The sequence below is a fragment of the Balaenoptera borealis genome (assembly GCF_965194805.1).
Source record: "Balaenoptera borealis genome assembly, chromosome: 15".
In the NCBI taxonomy this organism is placed as follows: domain Eukaryota; kingdom Metazoa; phylum Chordata; class Mammalia; order Artiodactyla; family Balaenopteridae; genus Balaenoptera; species Balaenoptera borealis.
Genome location: NC_138871.1, coordinates 56,872,848 through 56,887,640, shown reverse-complemented (window position 1 = coordinate 56,887,640; position 14,793 = coordinate 56,872,848). Strand labels below are relative to the sequence as shown.

The window sequence follows — 14,793 nt, the reverse complement described above, 5'->3', positions numbered from 1 at the left end:
CCTGCATTGGGAGCGCAGAGTCTTACCCACTAGACCACCAGGGAAGTCCGTGTTGAGGCCTTTTAAAAATCTTCAGAGAAAACCAATTTTTACAGATTTATGTTTATTGATAAATAAGTAGTAATGCTAAGTTTTAAGTATATAAGTAATAAAATAGAACTCCACTGTGGCTTAGCGGTCTCTCTCCAGTTTGGCTACTAACGTTAAAGAAACTTACCTGGAATCTTTAAAACAAAATTCAAACAAAGGCAGTTTTCTTCCTGTACATTTCATTGTGCCAATATTTTTATTTTAAGATGTAGAGTTTTGCAGTTTTCTTCGTATCTGTAAACAAAATTTAAGTTAGCCAGAAGAGTGCTATTGAGACTATAAGTAGTGCTACTTAAGAGATGAATGTAACGTAAAGATAGTTATTTACTTAGTATGCTTAGACTCTTAGGATTGCTAAGGAGAAGGAGGACTAGAGGAAGAACACAGAAACTGGAGAAAAATCATATCACAATTTAACATTTTAAAGTCTACATGTTTAGCACACTTTTTCTTGAATGTTGTGTTTATACTATATAATCTTTCCTTTGAAATGATCAACCCTATGGGTTGAAGTGTTTTCTTCTCCAACTAAAATCATAATGCAGAAATGCATTGGACTGTATCGCAGGATAGCCTACATATTGTCCCGAGTACTGGTGTTCCACATGGTTGTGGAAAGAAATGCTTGTGAGATTTTCCTAGTAATCAAAACAATTTGTTTGTCATCCTGTCTTGGAGAAGAGGAGCTTCCTAATCCTAGCACCTTCTTTTGAACATTCTATTTTCTCCTAGTTATAAAAGGGAAAAGTGGCACCAAGAGAGGATTTTTTTTCCCCTTGAATTCCTCTTTGATAGTTTCTTTCATGTTTGTTACCAGATCTCCAGGATCATGGGTTAATAATAACTTGTTGCTTTGCTTCTTTCCACATGCCACAAACGGAAGGGGCTTTCCAAAACACTGCTTGTCATGTTTCTTCACAAAATCCATTGAGCTATCACATTAAGCTCAAACTTCTCTTCTTGGCTTTTCATTCTTCTCTCTTACCTACTCACACAGATGTTCCAGTTTCTGTTTTGTTTTGTTTCTTGGAGGCCTCCTTTAACTTCTGTTTGTAAACATCTGTTAAAGTAGTCATCGTATTAACAGCAGAAAATGTATCTTTGAATAGAAATATTTGAAAGTTTCTAGATTTCTTTTTGCCCTTTGTCCTCTTCCTCCTTTTTATAATCTAAAAATTCATAAAATTATATTTTTTTGCTTATATAGGCAGTCCTTAAATACTTATTACTAAGATACAGTTAAGAAAACCATGTTTCATCAGCTCTGTAGTGTTCTCAACCAGGGGCAATTTTGTTTCCCAAGGGACATTTGGCAAAGTCTGGACCGTTTTGGCTGTCACACCTGGGTGTGGGGCTGCTCCTGCCATCCAGTGGCTGTAGGCCAGGGCTGCTGCTAAATGTCCCGTGCACGTAGGACAGCCCCTGCAGCAAAGAACTACCTGGAGCAGAAGGTCAGTAATGCCAAGGTTGAGAAAACTTGATGTCGTGCCACCATAAATAATTATTGCTCCCTTGGTATGTATAATATTCGTGCAAATTTATGCACTTTATCTAATTAGGACCCCCCTTCACTTCAAATTTAAATTTCAATATTTTTTAAAGTCGTACGTATGTATTGGGTTGGCCAAAAAGTTCGTTCGAGCTTTTGGTAACCTGGCCGGGAAAACCCGAACGAACTTTTTGGCCAACCCAATATATAGCTGTCTGGTAATATCCAAGGCAGTCATGTGCCTGGTTTCCACCTTGCAATCATTTTCAACTTCTCTGACATTGACCTTGGCATTTATACTACTCTGATACTGCTACTGTTCATTTCTAAAAATTTTAGAAATCTCTTCACTTTCTCTTCTCCATTCCCTTTCCTTTGTATTTCCAGTATATCACAATTTTGTTTAACTTAATAATCAGTATTTGTATTTTATGAACGCATAAATATTCCTCACATAGTTCATTGTTGTACAATATTATGTTTTCCTTGGAGTTAATAATTGTTTTGCCTTTTCCTTTTGATTAGTCTTCTAAAATGTAAAAAATTTTAGTCCTTGCTTATCTGAAAATGTTTTTCACACTTGACTCATGATTTGTTTAGGCATATACTTCTGGTTTGGAAATAATTTCCCTCAGAATTTTGAATCTTTTCGTTTGACCTATCTTACATTGCTGCTGTTGAGAAATGTAAGCTTATGAAAGCATTTTGGATCTTTGAACTTCATTAATTTTTTAAAATTTGTTCATTGTATTCAGTGGATTAAATGCTGTATAAAACTGTTTGCTGAATTTCCAATCACAGAACCAGGCATGGTTCTTTACATGAAAAAATGCTCAGAATTCAGTTTGTGGCTAATATAAGACTCATAAGACCAATGACACAAATGCCCCTTTTTTTGTGGGGGGGGGTCTTAAAAAAAAGAAGCATTTTATTTTGGGATACTTTTAGATTTACAAACAAAGCTGCAAAGATGGTACAGAGAGTTCCCGTGTACTCTTCACTCAGTTTCCCCTAATGTTGATGATTTATATAATCATTACATCTTTATCAAAACCAAGAAATTGACATAGATGTATTACTATTGACTAAGCTCCAGACTTTATTCAGATAGTGCCATTCTTTTTCTGATGTCCTTTTTCTGTTTCACGATTTACCCTGACATTTCATTTAGGCATCATGTCTCCATAGTTTCCTCTGGTGTGTATCCCAGTCTTTCCTTGTTTTTCATGACCTTGACAGTTTTGAAGAATAATATATATATATTATATATATTTTTAATAATAACTTTATTGAGATATTGTGATGATTAATTTTATGTGTCAACTTGACTGGGGCTATGTGAGGCCCAGATATCTGGTTAAGCATTCTGAGTGTGTCCGTGAGGGTGTTTCCGGAAGAGATTATTAGAGTCAGTAGACTGAGTAAAGCAGATTGTCTCCCCCCACCCCCCACCCCCAACCCCCGCGTGGGGGAAACCTCTTCTAATCAGTTGAAGATCTGAAAAGAGCAAAAAGGTAGAGGAAGGGAGAATTCTCTCTCTGTGTGACTGACTAAGCTGGGACCTCGGTCTCCTGCCCTCGGACTGGGATTTACAGCATCAGCACTCCTGGTTCTCAGGCCTTTGGACTTGGACCAGAACTACACATTTTGTTTACCCATTCATCAGCTGATGGAAATTTGGGTTGTTTCCACTTCTTGGCTGTTATGAATAATGCTGCTGTGAACATCCGTGCACAGGTTTTTGTGTGGATGTATGTTTTCTTTTCTCATGGTATTACGGTACGCTTAGGAGTGGAATTGCCGGGTCAGAGGGCGACTCTGTTTAACATTTTGAGGAACGGCCAAACTGCTTTCAGAAGTGACTGCACAGTTTTATATCCTCACCAGCAAAGTATTAGGGTTCCAATTTCTCCACATCCACGTCAACACTTCTTATCATCTGTGTTTTTCATTGTAGGCATCCTTGTGGTTTTCTGTGAAGTGTATTTCACTGTGGTTTTGAGTTTGCATTTTCCTAATGGCTGAGAATGTTGAGCATCCTCCCCCCGCCACACTGGCAAATAGTTTGTTTTTGCATATGTTAAAAATTGAAATATAGTTGACTTACAACATTATGTTAGTTGCAGGTGTACTAAATAGTTACTTGACATTTGCATACATTATGAAATGATCACAATAAGTCTAGTAATCATCTGTCCCCATACAAAGTTACAATTAGGTTCATTGCTTGAGGTTCAGGGTAAAACAATTGGGTTACCTATATTCAGAATTTGATAATAGTTCCTTTAGTTTGCCGTTAGCTTAAAATTTATCATGCTTTTTCCTGTGAGCCAAGATTTGTTCAGCATAAAGGAAGCCAACACTTTAAATCTCTTTTTAAACTACTTTTATCAACAACTCTTGGCGTGGTGGTACATGTGTTAATTACATATTCATATTTACTTCATAAAATAATTCTGACTCAACCTCTTACTTTGTTAGCTGTTAATATATGTACATGAAAATTTGTGTCACATTTTCATTTTTAATGGGGGAAAAGGTACAATATACTACATTAAAGAAAAATTGAGAACTAAAATTACCTATTATCCTTTCCTCTTTGCATAAAATCTACATTTCCAAAAATAATTTATATTTTAGATTGATTGGGATATCTATCCTATTGGTTTTGTAATCATGTTGTGCCTCTAAAACAGTATAATCAATGTTTCCTTATCTCCTGATATAAATATGAAAATAATGGTTTAGTGATTAAATTCTTTTGTCATTTCAGACAGTATGGAGGCAACTTTATGCTATATTCTTTTTATGAATTTTCAGTGTCTGTTATCCTATAAAATTCAAGTGGTATCTATTAGAATAACATTTACAGCATCTGCTCCTCTCCATTTAAAAAAAAAACCTGACTTTAGAGAACTTAAAAAATATATTTTTTCTAGGTGATTAAGTATTAAATGTTAGAAATACTGCTTTGTCAGCAGTTATTGAGGCAAGAGAAGTAAATGAAACTATTTTTGGAAATCCCGTTTGTTGCTTAAACACTCTTGGATGTGTGAGCATGTATTCACAGGTCATAAGAGGTTCTTCTATGGCAGCTGTAGATGCGGTAACAGCAACAGAGCAATTTCCCTGCTCGTAACTCTGTCCTTTGTAAGAGCTTGTCAGGTAATTGTTGACTTTATGTGTTATATGCATTGAAGTAATAATGTTAATTTTTCTGCTTCAGTAATATGCATGAATAAAATATATTAGAGAAGCAGAAAACCTTTATAGATCCTGGTAATCAAATTAGAGATTTCACAGGATAATATGGAATACCACATGCTCACAGAGAAATCTGTAATTTTTTTTAAATAAATAAATAAATTTATTTATTTATTTTTGGCTGCATTGGGTCTTCTTTGCTGCAAGCGGGCTTTCTCTAGTTGTGGTGAGCAGGGGCTACTCTTCGTTGTGGTGCACGATCTTCTCATTGTGGTGGCTTCTCTTGTTGCGGAGCACGGGCTCTAGGCGTGCAGGCTCAGTAGTTGTGGCGCATGGGCTTAGCTGCTCTGCAGCATGTGGGATCTTCCGGGACCAGGGCTCCAACCCGTGTCCCCTGCACTGGCAGGTGGATTCTTAACCACAGCGCCACCAGGGAAGTCCCTGAGAGAAATCTTTTGAAGTGATAACAACCTAAGATGATTAACAGAGAAAGATGTTTTGATGAGAGGAAATCGTTTTTTAGATTTAAGGAGTATACAGTTGCAAAACGTTTAGTAAACTATAATTTTTTACTTATGTGTTAATATTTTACTTTTACAAAAGTTTTGCTTTTGGTAATTTTTTCCTTTGAATTGTATTTCACTCTGATAATCCAACAACAAGCTTCCTATTTAATGTATATTTGATGCATTTGTTTTTACATGTTATTTCATGGGGAGCAAGTAGTGACTTCTGTTTAGATAATCAAATGACATTACGACATTTAAAAAATATTTTGTGAGCCCTGACCGATATCTGTAACTTGAATAGTCTATCAAAATTCTGTCAAATTTGTAGCTACACTGAAGTTTTCAAGCTGGGAGGATAATTTTAAAAGTGGTAATAAGTACAACTACCTGAACAACCTTGAGTTTTCTCAGGTCTAGATAAGCCTTTTTTACCTCTATCTATCTATCTATCTATCTGTCTATCTATCTATCTATCTATTTATTGATTTATTTATCTTTATTGGAGTATACTTGCTTTACAATGGTGTGTTGCTTTCTGCTTTATAACAAAGTGAATCAGTTATACATATACATATGTCCCCATATCTCTTGCCTCTTGCATCTCCCTCTCTCCACCCTCCCTATCCCATCCCTCTAGGTGGTCACAAAGCACCAAGCTGATCTCCCTGTGCTATGCGGTAGCTTCCCACTAGCTATCTATTTTACATTTGGTAGTGTATATATGTCCATGCCACTCTCTCACTTTGTCCCAGCTTACCCTTCCCCCTCCCCGTGTCCTCAGGTCCATTCTCTACGTCTGCGTCTTTATACCTGTCCTGCCCCTAGGTTCTTCAGAACCTTTTCTTTTTTTTAGATTTCATATATATGTGTTAGCATACAGTATTTGTTTTTCTCTTTCTGACTTACTTCACTCTGTATGACAGTCTCTAGGTCCATCCACCTCACTATAAATAACTCAATTTCGTTTGTTTTTATGGCTGAGTAATATTCCATTGTATATATGTGCCACATCTTTATCCACTCATCTGTCGATGGACACCTAGGTTGCTTCCATGTCCTGTAAGCCTTTTTTAAAATAGACATTTCTTTTCCAAGCACACACCCAGCTATGGTCAAAGGTAAATACCATGAGACTTCAAGGTCCATGAATCTTATTTGCCCCTTGCTCTATAGGAGTTTCTTGTATTTAAATTTTAACTAGACTTTAGAGCAGTTTCAATAAAGGTAAGTTAGTTAATCCTGATGCGAATGTGTATTATTTTAGGTTCTCATATGCAGTGGCTACTTTAAAAATTTGAAGGTTATTTCAGGCACTGGTTTGTATGGTGATGTCTTTGAAAATCCCTTGTATAAAATTACCTCATATTAACTCTTTACAGATTCAGAAACTAGCTCTTAGTCTGAAGATTGCATTGTACTCTTCTTTTTTTTCTTGAAAAATTAGGAAATACCTATAAAGTGTTTTATGTTACAAGGATTTACTGCCTAACACTGTTCCTTTCCCAGATTAGCCTCTCAATAAATGTCTACAAACACAGCCTTATTTTTTAGGTTACACAAAACCAAGATGGTAGAGAGTCCAAGTATATACATACATAGATTTTCCTAAAAGCCATCTAGTTTCTCAATACCACCTTTACATTTTGAATATTCCTAACTTTGTATATATCATCACTGTGAGGGTGAGGTGGCCTTTATTTATTCACTTTTCTCCTCTTTCAACAGGGGGAAATGCAGTGTTGCCCTTCTGAATGAGACAGAGTCTGTATTGTCATATCTTGATAAAGAGGTAATTCACAATTATACTTGTTTTTGTTTTTCCCTCTATTTCATACGAAGCCCATACTTCTGTATTATTTCTTCTTCTAACAAATTATTGCACAATGATAGCAGTATTATGGTAAAAGTATAATGACTGGACTGCATTCAGGTAATTTTATTTTTCTGGTTAACTGAGATAAAAGTTGGCAAAAACTCCCGTGTCTGTCTGTCTCTTTTGCTTGGTAATGAAAAGCTTGTATAGTATAGCACATGATTTAGTTGGTAGTGGAAGAACTATTTTTGGCTTTATGAAATAAATGACTTCAGTATACTTGGTCCTCCTCCCTTTTTTTTCTTTTTAAATAAATAGCTTTTCTTTTAGACTGTTTGCAGATGAGATTTTACCATTGGTGGTCTGCTTTCTTTCCTTGAATCCTAATAAACTTTGTCAACTAAAAATATATTTTTCTGTAAACTTCAAAAAACATCTTAAACATTTTTAACAAGTTGAATTAGAGCAAGCACTTCATTGAAGGGAGGAAATTCTTATAAGCAAGACTATTCCACATTTTGCAGTTTTATGTGACTTTTATCATTTGTGTTGTGGGGAAAATATTTTACTATTGATAATGTTTCAGTATTTAACCTTTATAATTTCGTAGTGTTTGTTTTCCCAAAATCTTTATTACACATAGGTTTTTTTTTTTTACAGAATTAAAGGGACATATTTTCTTTTTAAAAAATATTTTACTATGCTCAAAATTGTTGTTCCCTTATCTCAAATGAAGTAAACATTGCCGAAAAAGATTGATACAAACATGTAGAACTACTATGTATTAGAAGCCTAATAAAGAAAACTAAAATGAAAATAAGTATTCGAGGCAGAAAAAAGGGGTTAATAGACTCATGGAATTTGGAAAAGAAGGGTAGGGTTTGTCATCAGTCTGTCTCACAGAATGATGGATAATATGGGTAATGATGGTGCTCAGAAATTAGCTTTTGCTCACGGAAGCAGAAATAAAAAGAGGACATATTCAATATGTTTTAGTGTATTTTATTGTATTTGGCTGTTAAGAGAGTGGTTTGTTTTGTTTTGTTTTGTTTTATTTTTGGCTGTGCTGCGTGGCTTCTGGAATCTTCTTTCCCTGACCAGGGATTGAACCCAGGCCACTGCAGTGAAAGCACTGCGTCCTAACACTGGACTGCCAGGAAATTCCCTGAAATTTTTTTTAAAGGTGATATTTATGCCTTCTAATTTATTAGCAATTTGTGTATGCTAAGGACTGTAGTAGATGAAAATTTGCAAAGGTCTTTAGGATTTTTTTCCTATCCACTTGCTTTTTAACCACTTAAGTCCTTTATCAATCTGCTGTTCTTAGGGATAGGCCCTTTCAGGATATAATACAGAGAATCCTGCAGTAGGTCACCCTCAGAACCATGGTGGGAAGCAGGGACAAGACTTTGCTGGTTCAGATGATCTCCAGTGGTTATGCAGAATTCAGCTAAGGATTTGTGGCTATAGGTCATTTTATCCATTAGGTCCAGTAACTAGGGTGTTTTGCTCTTTAAGGGTCCATGGAAAGTTAGGTGGGTATGCCAGTGGTGGTAGCATGTATAGTTATGTTTATATGCCTACCTATAGGTACATATGAGTGTTTCAGAATTTAAAGGAGAACTGCAGAATTATAATTAATAGATATTTACTTGAATGTATACAGTGTGACATATTAGTAAACGGCATATAAACTAAGTTCTTCTATAGTTTATTTAATGTGAGATGTGTGTGCATTTTAATATTTTTGATAAATGTGGGCTGGACACTAAGGAAGAGTGCCAGGTATCTATGAAGGCATCCTTACTGTTTGGTGGGGGCTTTACAGCTTTAAATGATTACTTGATTTCAGGGGTCTTCCTTTGACTTTTGCTTAACTTTGCTAGCTTTTAGTTTTAGAGCAGTTAATGGTTTTCTGTTAGACTAAAACAAATAATAATAACACTTTATTATCCACTTTTATTGTAAGCTATTTGTTTTGGTTTCATTTAATTTTATACTGTTTACCTGATGATAGTAACATCATGCTCTTCTTAAAGATATATGAATTTATTCACCAAAATGAAATTTTATACTCTGGAGTTTTATGGTTTCATTATTGTGACTTTGGATTTATTGCTTTATAAAAAGTAGAAGGAATTATGTTTACCTAGGTATTTTCTGTCATTTTTTTTTTCCAGGATACTTTTTTCTACTCATTGGTCTATGATCCTTCAGTGAAGACATTGTTAGCTGACAAAGGTGAAATCAGAGTGGGACCTAGATATCAAGCAGACATTCCAGAAATGCTCTTAGAAGGTATGTTTTCCTTTGGGTTGCAAATCCTATGAAAACAAATGTACCTTGAAACTCAAATATTTTCCTCATATGGAAGAAACAACTTTCAGGCTAAAGTTTAAATGTAACGGGCTCTTCCAACTTTAGAAATACAACAAACAGCAATGAAAAATAATTTAATCGATCAGTTATTCATTTTTTATTTCACACTTTCATGAGTTTTCTGCCTGTGTTTCTCTTTTAAATACAACTTTAAGAATGTTAGTGTTGTTGAACTTGTGTTTCAATGTGACACGCTCATGCCTTGAGATCCTGAGTGCCTTCATGTCATCTATCTATGGTAGCCTTGGAATCTAGTGAACATTTACATTTTGGTGGGGATTTTGACTGATCTGCGTAGTTTCTATACCAGAGAGATTCAGAACTTTGCATTTTAAAAACAGGTCTTCCTAGCAAGACTTTTCTTTCTTCTGTCATAATTATATACTTAAAACCTTTATTTTCTGATGTCAAAAGTAAAACATTCTTACCGTTAAAAAATGAAACACAAAGAAACGTGTAATACAGAAAATGAACACCAGCCCCTTTCCTTCTTTCCAAACCCATATTTAATTACTAATATTGTTCAGGGTATTTCTTTTTTGGTACAGGCTCTGGCTTGTAATCCATTCTGGAGTGGTCTTTGTGGGATGGCAACTTGCACGTTGCTCTGCAGTTGCTTCTTTCAGTTAATAGTGTTTGTATCTTTAGCATCTTTCCTGATGAGTAGAGTGGCTTTATTCTTTTCAGTGACTGTAGAGTTCTTAAGTCTGCATGGATGTGCCACAATTTATTTCCTTTACCAGTACCCTATTGACAGACATTTAGGTGTTTACATTTTTTGATATTACAAATGATGCTTCCAGAAAAGCTTTACATATACTTATGCTGTGTAAATGTTTTTCAAGCATAGCTCCCTGGAAGACATTGAAAATGCTTCTTTGCCCTTCAAAAAGGCTGTTAATTTTCATATGAGTGAACCAGATGCTTCCACCAATAGATTATTAAAGAACCCCCCCTTGCCCATTTTGTGATATTATTGTCTTGGCTTTTCATTTTTTTTGGTGTTGCTGTTTGTTTTTTTTTTTTTCTTTAATTTTTAAAAGTTACTTATGCTTTCCGTTACTGCTCTTCTGTAAATTTCTTGTGTATTTTCTATTTGGTTATTTATATGTATTGGCAAGAGTATTTTGCATATTAAAGGTAAACAAATATAAAAGTATCTGCCCTTTGCCTATGAGTGTTGCACATAGTGCCTCCTCACTTAAAAAATGTTAATGATTTTAAATTTGTTTTATTTATTTTTGTTATACAGAAATTGAGAATTTTTGTCATACAGAAGTTTAGAATTTATCCCTTAAGGTTTATATAATTTGCATTCTTTACCTTGCCTTACCTATAGGAAATATACGCAGAAAAGTTAAATCAACTCAGGATAGAGTTGTGTTGTCATTGTCAGTGGTGGGTAGGTGGGGTGGCTGTGAATAATAACAGGTTGTAGATTTCTGCATTTTCATGAATTCAGTACCAGGAAAAGTCAGTCAGTAATGACTAAGCTTTGAGAACAGAATGCCATGTCTGCACTCATCTGTGTTTAGAAGTTTTTATTGAAGAAATTGTAAGTAGTGACTCAGTTTATTATAGGCTGAGAGATTGCATTTATTAGCATTCTGTTCTGTACAAACCATCTTTTCTTCCAGAAATAATTTTGGATGTTTTATAGTCCTTAATGTTTGATCTTAGACTTTCATCACTACATGTAAGTGTTCACTAAATATTTATTGTTTTATTTTTAAAAACACTTGATTTTTAAGTTTTACCAATAGTGCTGCATTGAGTATCCTTTATATAATGCATAATTTTGTACTCTGGATATAACTGGAAAATATGTTCCCAGAAATGAAATTGCTAAGTCATAAGGCATGTGTTTCTGAAATTTTATACAAAATGGTAATTGTCTTCCAAGTAATTATTTACAGGTGGTTTTTTTCCTTGTTTTAATTAAGGTATAATTTATATGTAGTACATTTCACCCTCTTTTGTGACAGTTCTTTGAGTTTTGGGCAAATGTATACACTCTTAGTGAGATAGTTCAGCAAGTCCATCTATGCACAGGCCAAAAGCCAGGAGTTACCCTGGTGCTCATGTGTGCTTGTCGCCTGGCCCAAGTTCTACATCCCCTAAGCAGCCCTTTGTTACTCCTCCCTGAACTTTGATCTCTCCGCTTGTCAAACTCTGCAGACTGTGTCATTCATGTAATCTTGTGTGCTACTTTTATTATTTGACTTTTAAAATTTTGGACTGCCTGAGCTGTTGATTGTGTGGTCCTCTCTCTCTTTTTCATAAAAAAAAAATTTATATATATATATATATTTTATTGAAGTATAGTTGATTTACAGTGTTGTATTTTTTAATTTTTTTGATTTTTAAATTTATATATTTTATTGAAGTATTTTAATTTGTTTTTTAATTTTAATTTATTTTTTTTTATTTTGGGTGCGCTGTGGCTCGCACGATCTCAGTTCCCTGACCAGGGATTGAACCTGGGCCATGGCAGTGAAAGGTCCAAATCCTAACCACTAGACCACCGGGAACTCCCTAATTTTTTTTTTATGTTTGGTTCTTTCTTGAGCACTGAAATAAGCCTAGGTGTATAGAAAGCCTAGAAAATTTTGTGTATTGCTCATGTAAAGATAAATGCTGAACCAAGTAATAAAGTTGGGATATTTCAAGTAACAGTGGGCATAAAAATCAGATCATGGAATCTCATAAGTTCCCACTTCTCTGCAAAACTTTTACGTATGATATTGCCCCTGAAAAGCATAACCAGCATAAAGCTGGTTAGAGTTAGTAATTTGGAAAGCATATCTACCTAGCTTAGAATTTAAAAAAATTATTTTAGGAAATGAAATCATATATAAAATGCAATAATTTATTCTACAGTACTTCTCAATAAGGATTTGAATTCTTGAGGGTAAGAACCTTGCAGTTCTTCTTCCAGGTAAAAGGAAAGATTCTTAACAGCTTGTGGCATTTGGGAAGTTACACCAGTTATCTGACAAAGGCATTCTTTGTATTTAGAAAATGTGACTAAATATTCATTAATATAATAGATCTTATAATTCATTAACAAGTATTAATTGCCTTTAACATTGCGTTTCTCTTAGTAGTCTTCCGGGTGGGTGGTTTACAGACTTTATTTAGGCAATAGAACCCTTTCTTATTACGCAGTATGACCTTAAATAAGGAAGTCAGGTTGTTGTGGGTGAAGTGGAAGAGAAGGCCCCGTTGAGTCTCTTGAGGTACCTTACTGAACCTTAGGATTCAGAGGATCAGCTTGAAGGCCACTGTGCCAATTAGAATCCTATCTCTTCGTTGCACAGTCAGAACCCCCAGTCCTTGCAGTTAGCGCTTATGATGAAGTCCCTTTGTAACATAGTATATGAAGGGGCTCCACTGTTTTCCCTTTGCCTTTTCCCATTTTTTAAATCTTAAAATTTATTTTATTGCAAACAGTATGAATTGTGGTAGAAAATGTAATTATATTGGAAACAAAAAGTAGTAGTCCCTCAGATCATCCCTTCTAACCCACTATTAACCACTGTTATTAATTTAACATGTTCTCCCAGACTGCTTGTTATATAAATATGTATAGAGATCCATGAAATTATGTTCTGTAGTATTCCATCGTGTGATAGATCCAAGTTTATTTTATCTATTTCTTATGTGTTTAATGGTCGGGCAAGTTTTTCCTCAGTTCTTTAAAATTTCTTGGTTGTGGCGGGGTTCTCATGTCGATGGGATTTTTTTTTCTTACTGTCAAAGTTTATCATCAATTTGTCAATTTCTTCCTTTCCAGATTTCATTAGGATTCTGATTGAAATTGTATTAATATTAAGATTACTTTGGGAGGTGATTGATTATTTTATAATATTGGGTCTGCTTCTGAGGTTTCTGTTCTATTCCCCTGGTCTGTTTGTCTGTTCATACTCTAGTAACCCATGTTTTAATTATAGAGGCTTTGTAGTATGTGTTAATATCTGGTGAGGGTAGTTCCCCTCTTATTTTTCCAAGCTTGACTAACACCAGAAAAAAAAAAAATCTTCCTTCCTGTTTTTATTGGGGTTGCAGTTAATTTTTAAGTTAATTTAGACAGACATTTTGATGATTTTTAAAAAATTATGTCTTTATATTTATTTATTTATTTAAATTTTTATTTATTTATTTATGGCTGCATTGGGTCTTCGTTGCTGCATGCGGGCTTTCTCTAGTTGTGACGAGCAGGGACTACTCTTTGTTGTGGTGCGTGGGCTTCTCATTGTGGTGGCTTCTCTTGTTGCAGAGCACAGGCTCTAGGTGTGCAGGCTTCAGTAGTTGCAGCACGTGGGCTCAGTAGTTGTGGCACATGGGCTCTATAACGCAGGCTCAGTAGTTGTGCTACATGGGCTTAGTTGCTCCGCGGCATATGGGATCCTCCCAGGATCGTACCCATGTCCCCTGCACTGGCCGGCGGATTCTTAACCACTGCACCACCAGGGAAGTCCCAAGTTTATAACTTGTTAGCTTTATTTATACGTGTTCATCTTTAACAATGAAAAACATTGTATTTTTCAACATAAATGAAAGTCACTTTGGGCTTTTATTTCAACTTAAAGCATTTAGCATATCCAAAATGTTTTTTTCACTTGTAATCAGGAAACCAACTAGATGTAAGATTTAAAGAACCCCCTTCTTCTAATTAGTGTATTTTCTGGGAAGAAGGAGTAGGGTGGCAGATAGATACTCCAGCAGTTAAACCACACTTGAAAAACACAGACACTGCCATCATAGAAACTTTCATACACAGCCAGTGCCTGTTTGCAGGGAAATTAAATCGTAGAAAACATCATGTTCAAGAACAGATATTTAGGACTTGATGCAGTCTGTGCTTACTAACCCTTTTGATACTCTTGAGTGGGTACGTTTAGACCAGTACCCACTCCAATTTGCATTGGCATGGGATGTAGAACTTGAATTAATATCCTGAGTAGGTGGAAGCATCAGCTCCATGCCAGAATATATTACAGGCTTGCTTTCTTTGTGAATGTGTCCTGATGAATTTAAGACATTGTTGTGGCATTTGTCTTGCTGGTGAATATTTCTTTTTTGTGGCTTTAGAATTTTAAAATTCAGTTATGGCTACCCACCATCTAGCAAACTCTTGAGATCTGGAAAGATCAGTATGTAGCTTGCAAGCAAAGGTGAAGGTTTGTTTTTTAGATTTTAAATCTTTATTGAGTTTGAATAACTACCTAGAGAATTTTCCGTAGAAAAAAGGTGTCATATGTAGTAAGTTTTGAATTATTATTTAGCTGTATTGTAACATTGGAATT

At 35.1% G+C, this 14,793-nt stretch overlaps 1 protein-coding gene across 6 annotated transcripts in view; it reads left to right on the top strand.

The window, feature by feature from the left end:
- The window catches only part of MTA3 (metastasis associated 1 family member 3), a 158,440-nt gene that overhangs the window by 59,906 nt on the left and 83,741 nt on the right, over window positions 1–14,793 (top strand). For all 6 annotated transcript variants that reach the window (XR_014235116.1, XM_082358175.1, XM_082358174.1 and 3 more), the window contains exons 5-6: window positions 7,018–7,081; window positions 9,286–9,403. Coding sequence is in view for 5 of the 6 variants with exons in the window: in XM_082358175.1 (XP_082214301.1) it covers window positions 7,018–7,081; window positions 9,286–9,403 (182 nt within the window). In the remaining variant the exon portion in view is untranslated. The remainder of the gene's footprint in view (window positions 1–7,017; window positions 7,082–9,285; window positions 9,404–14,793) is intronic.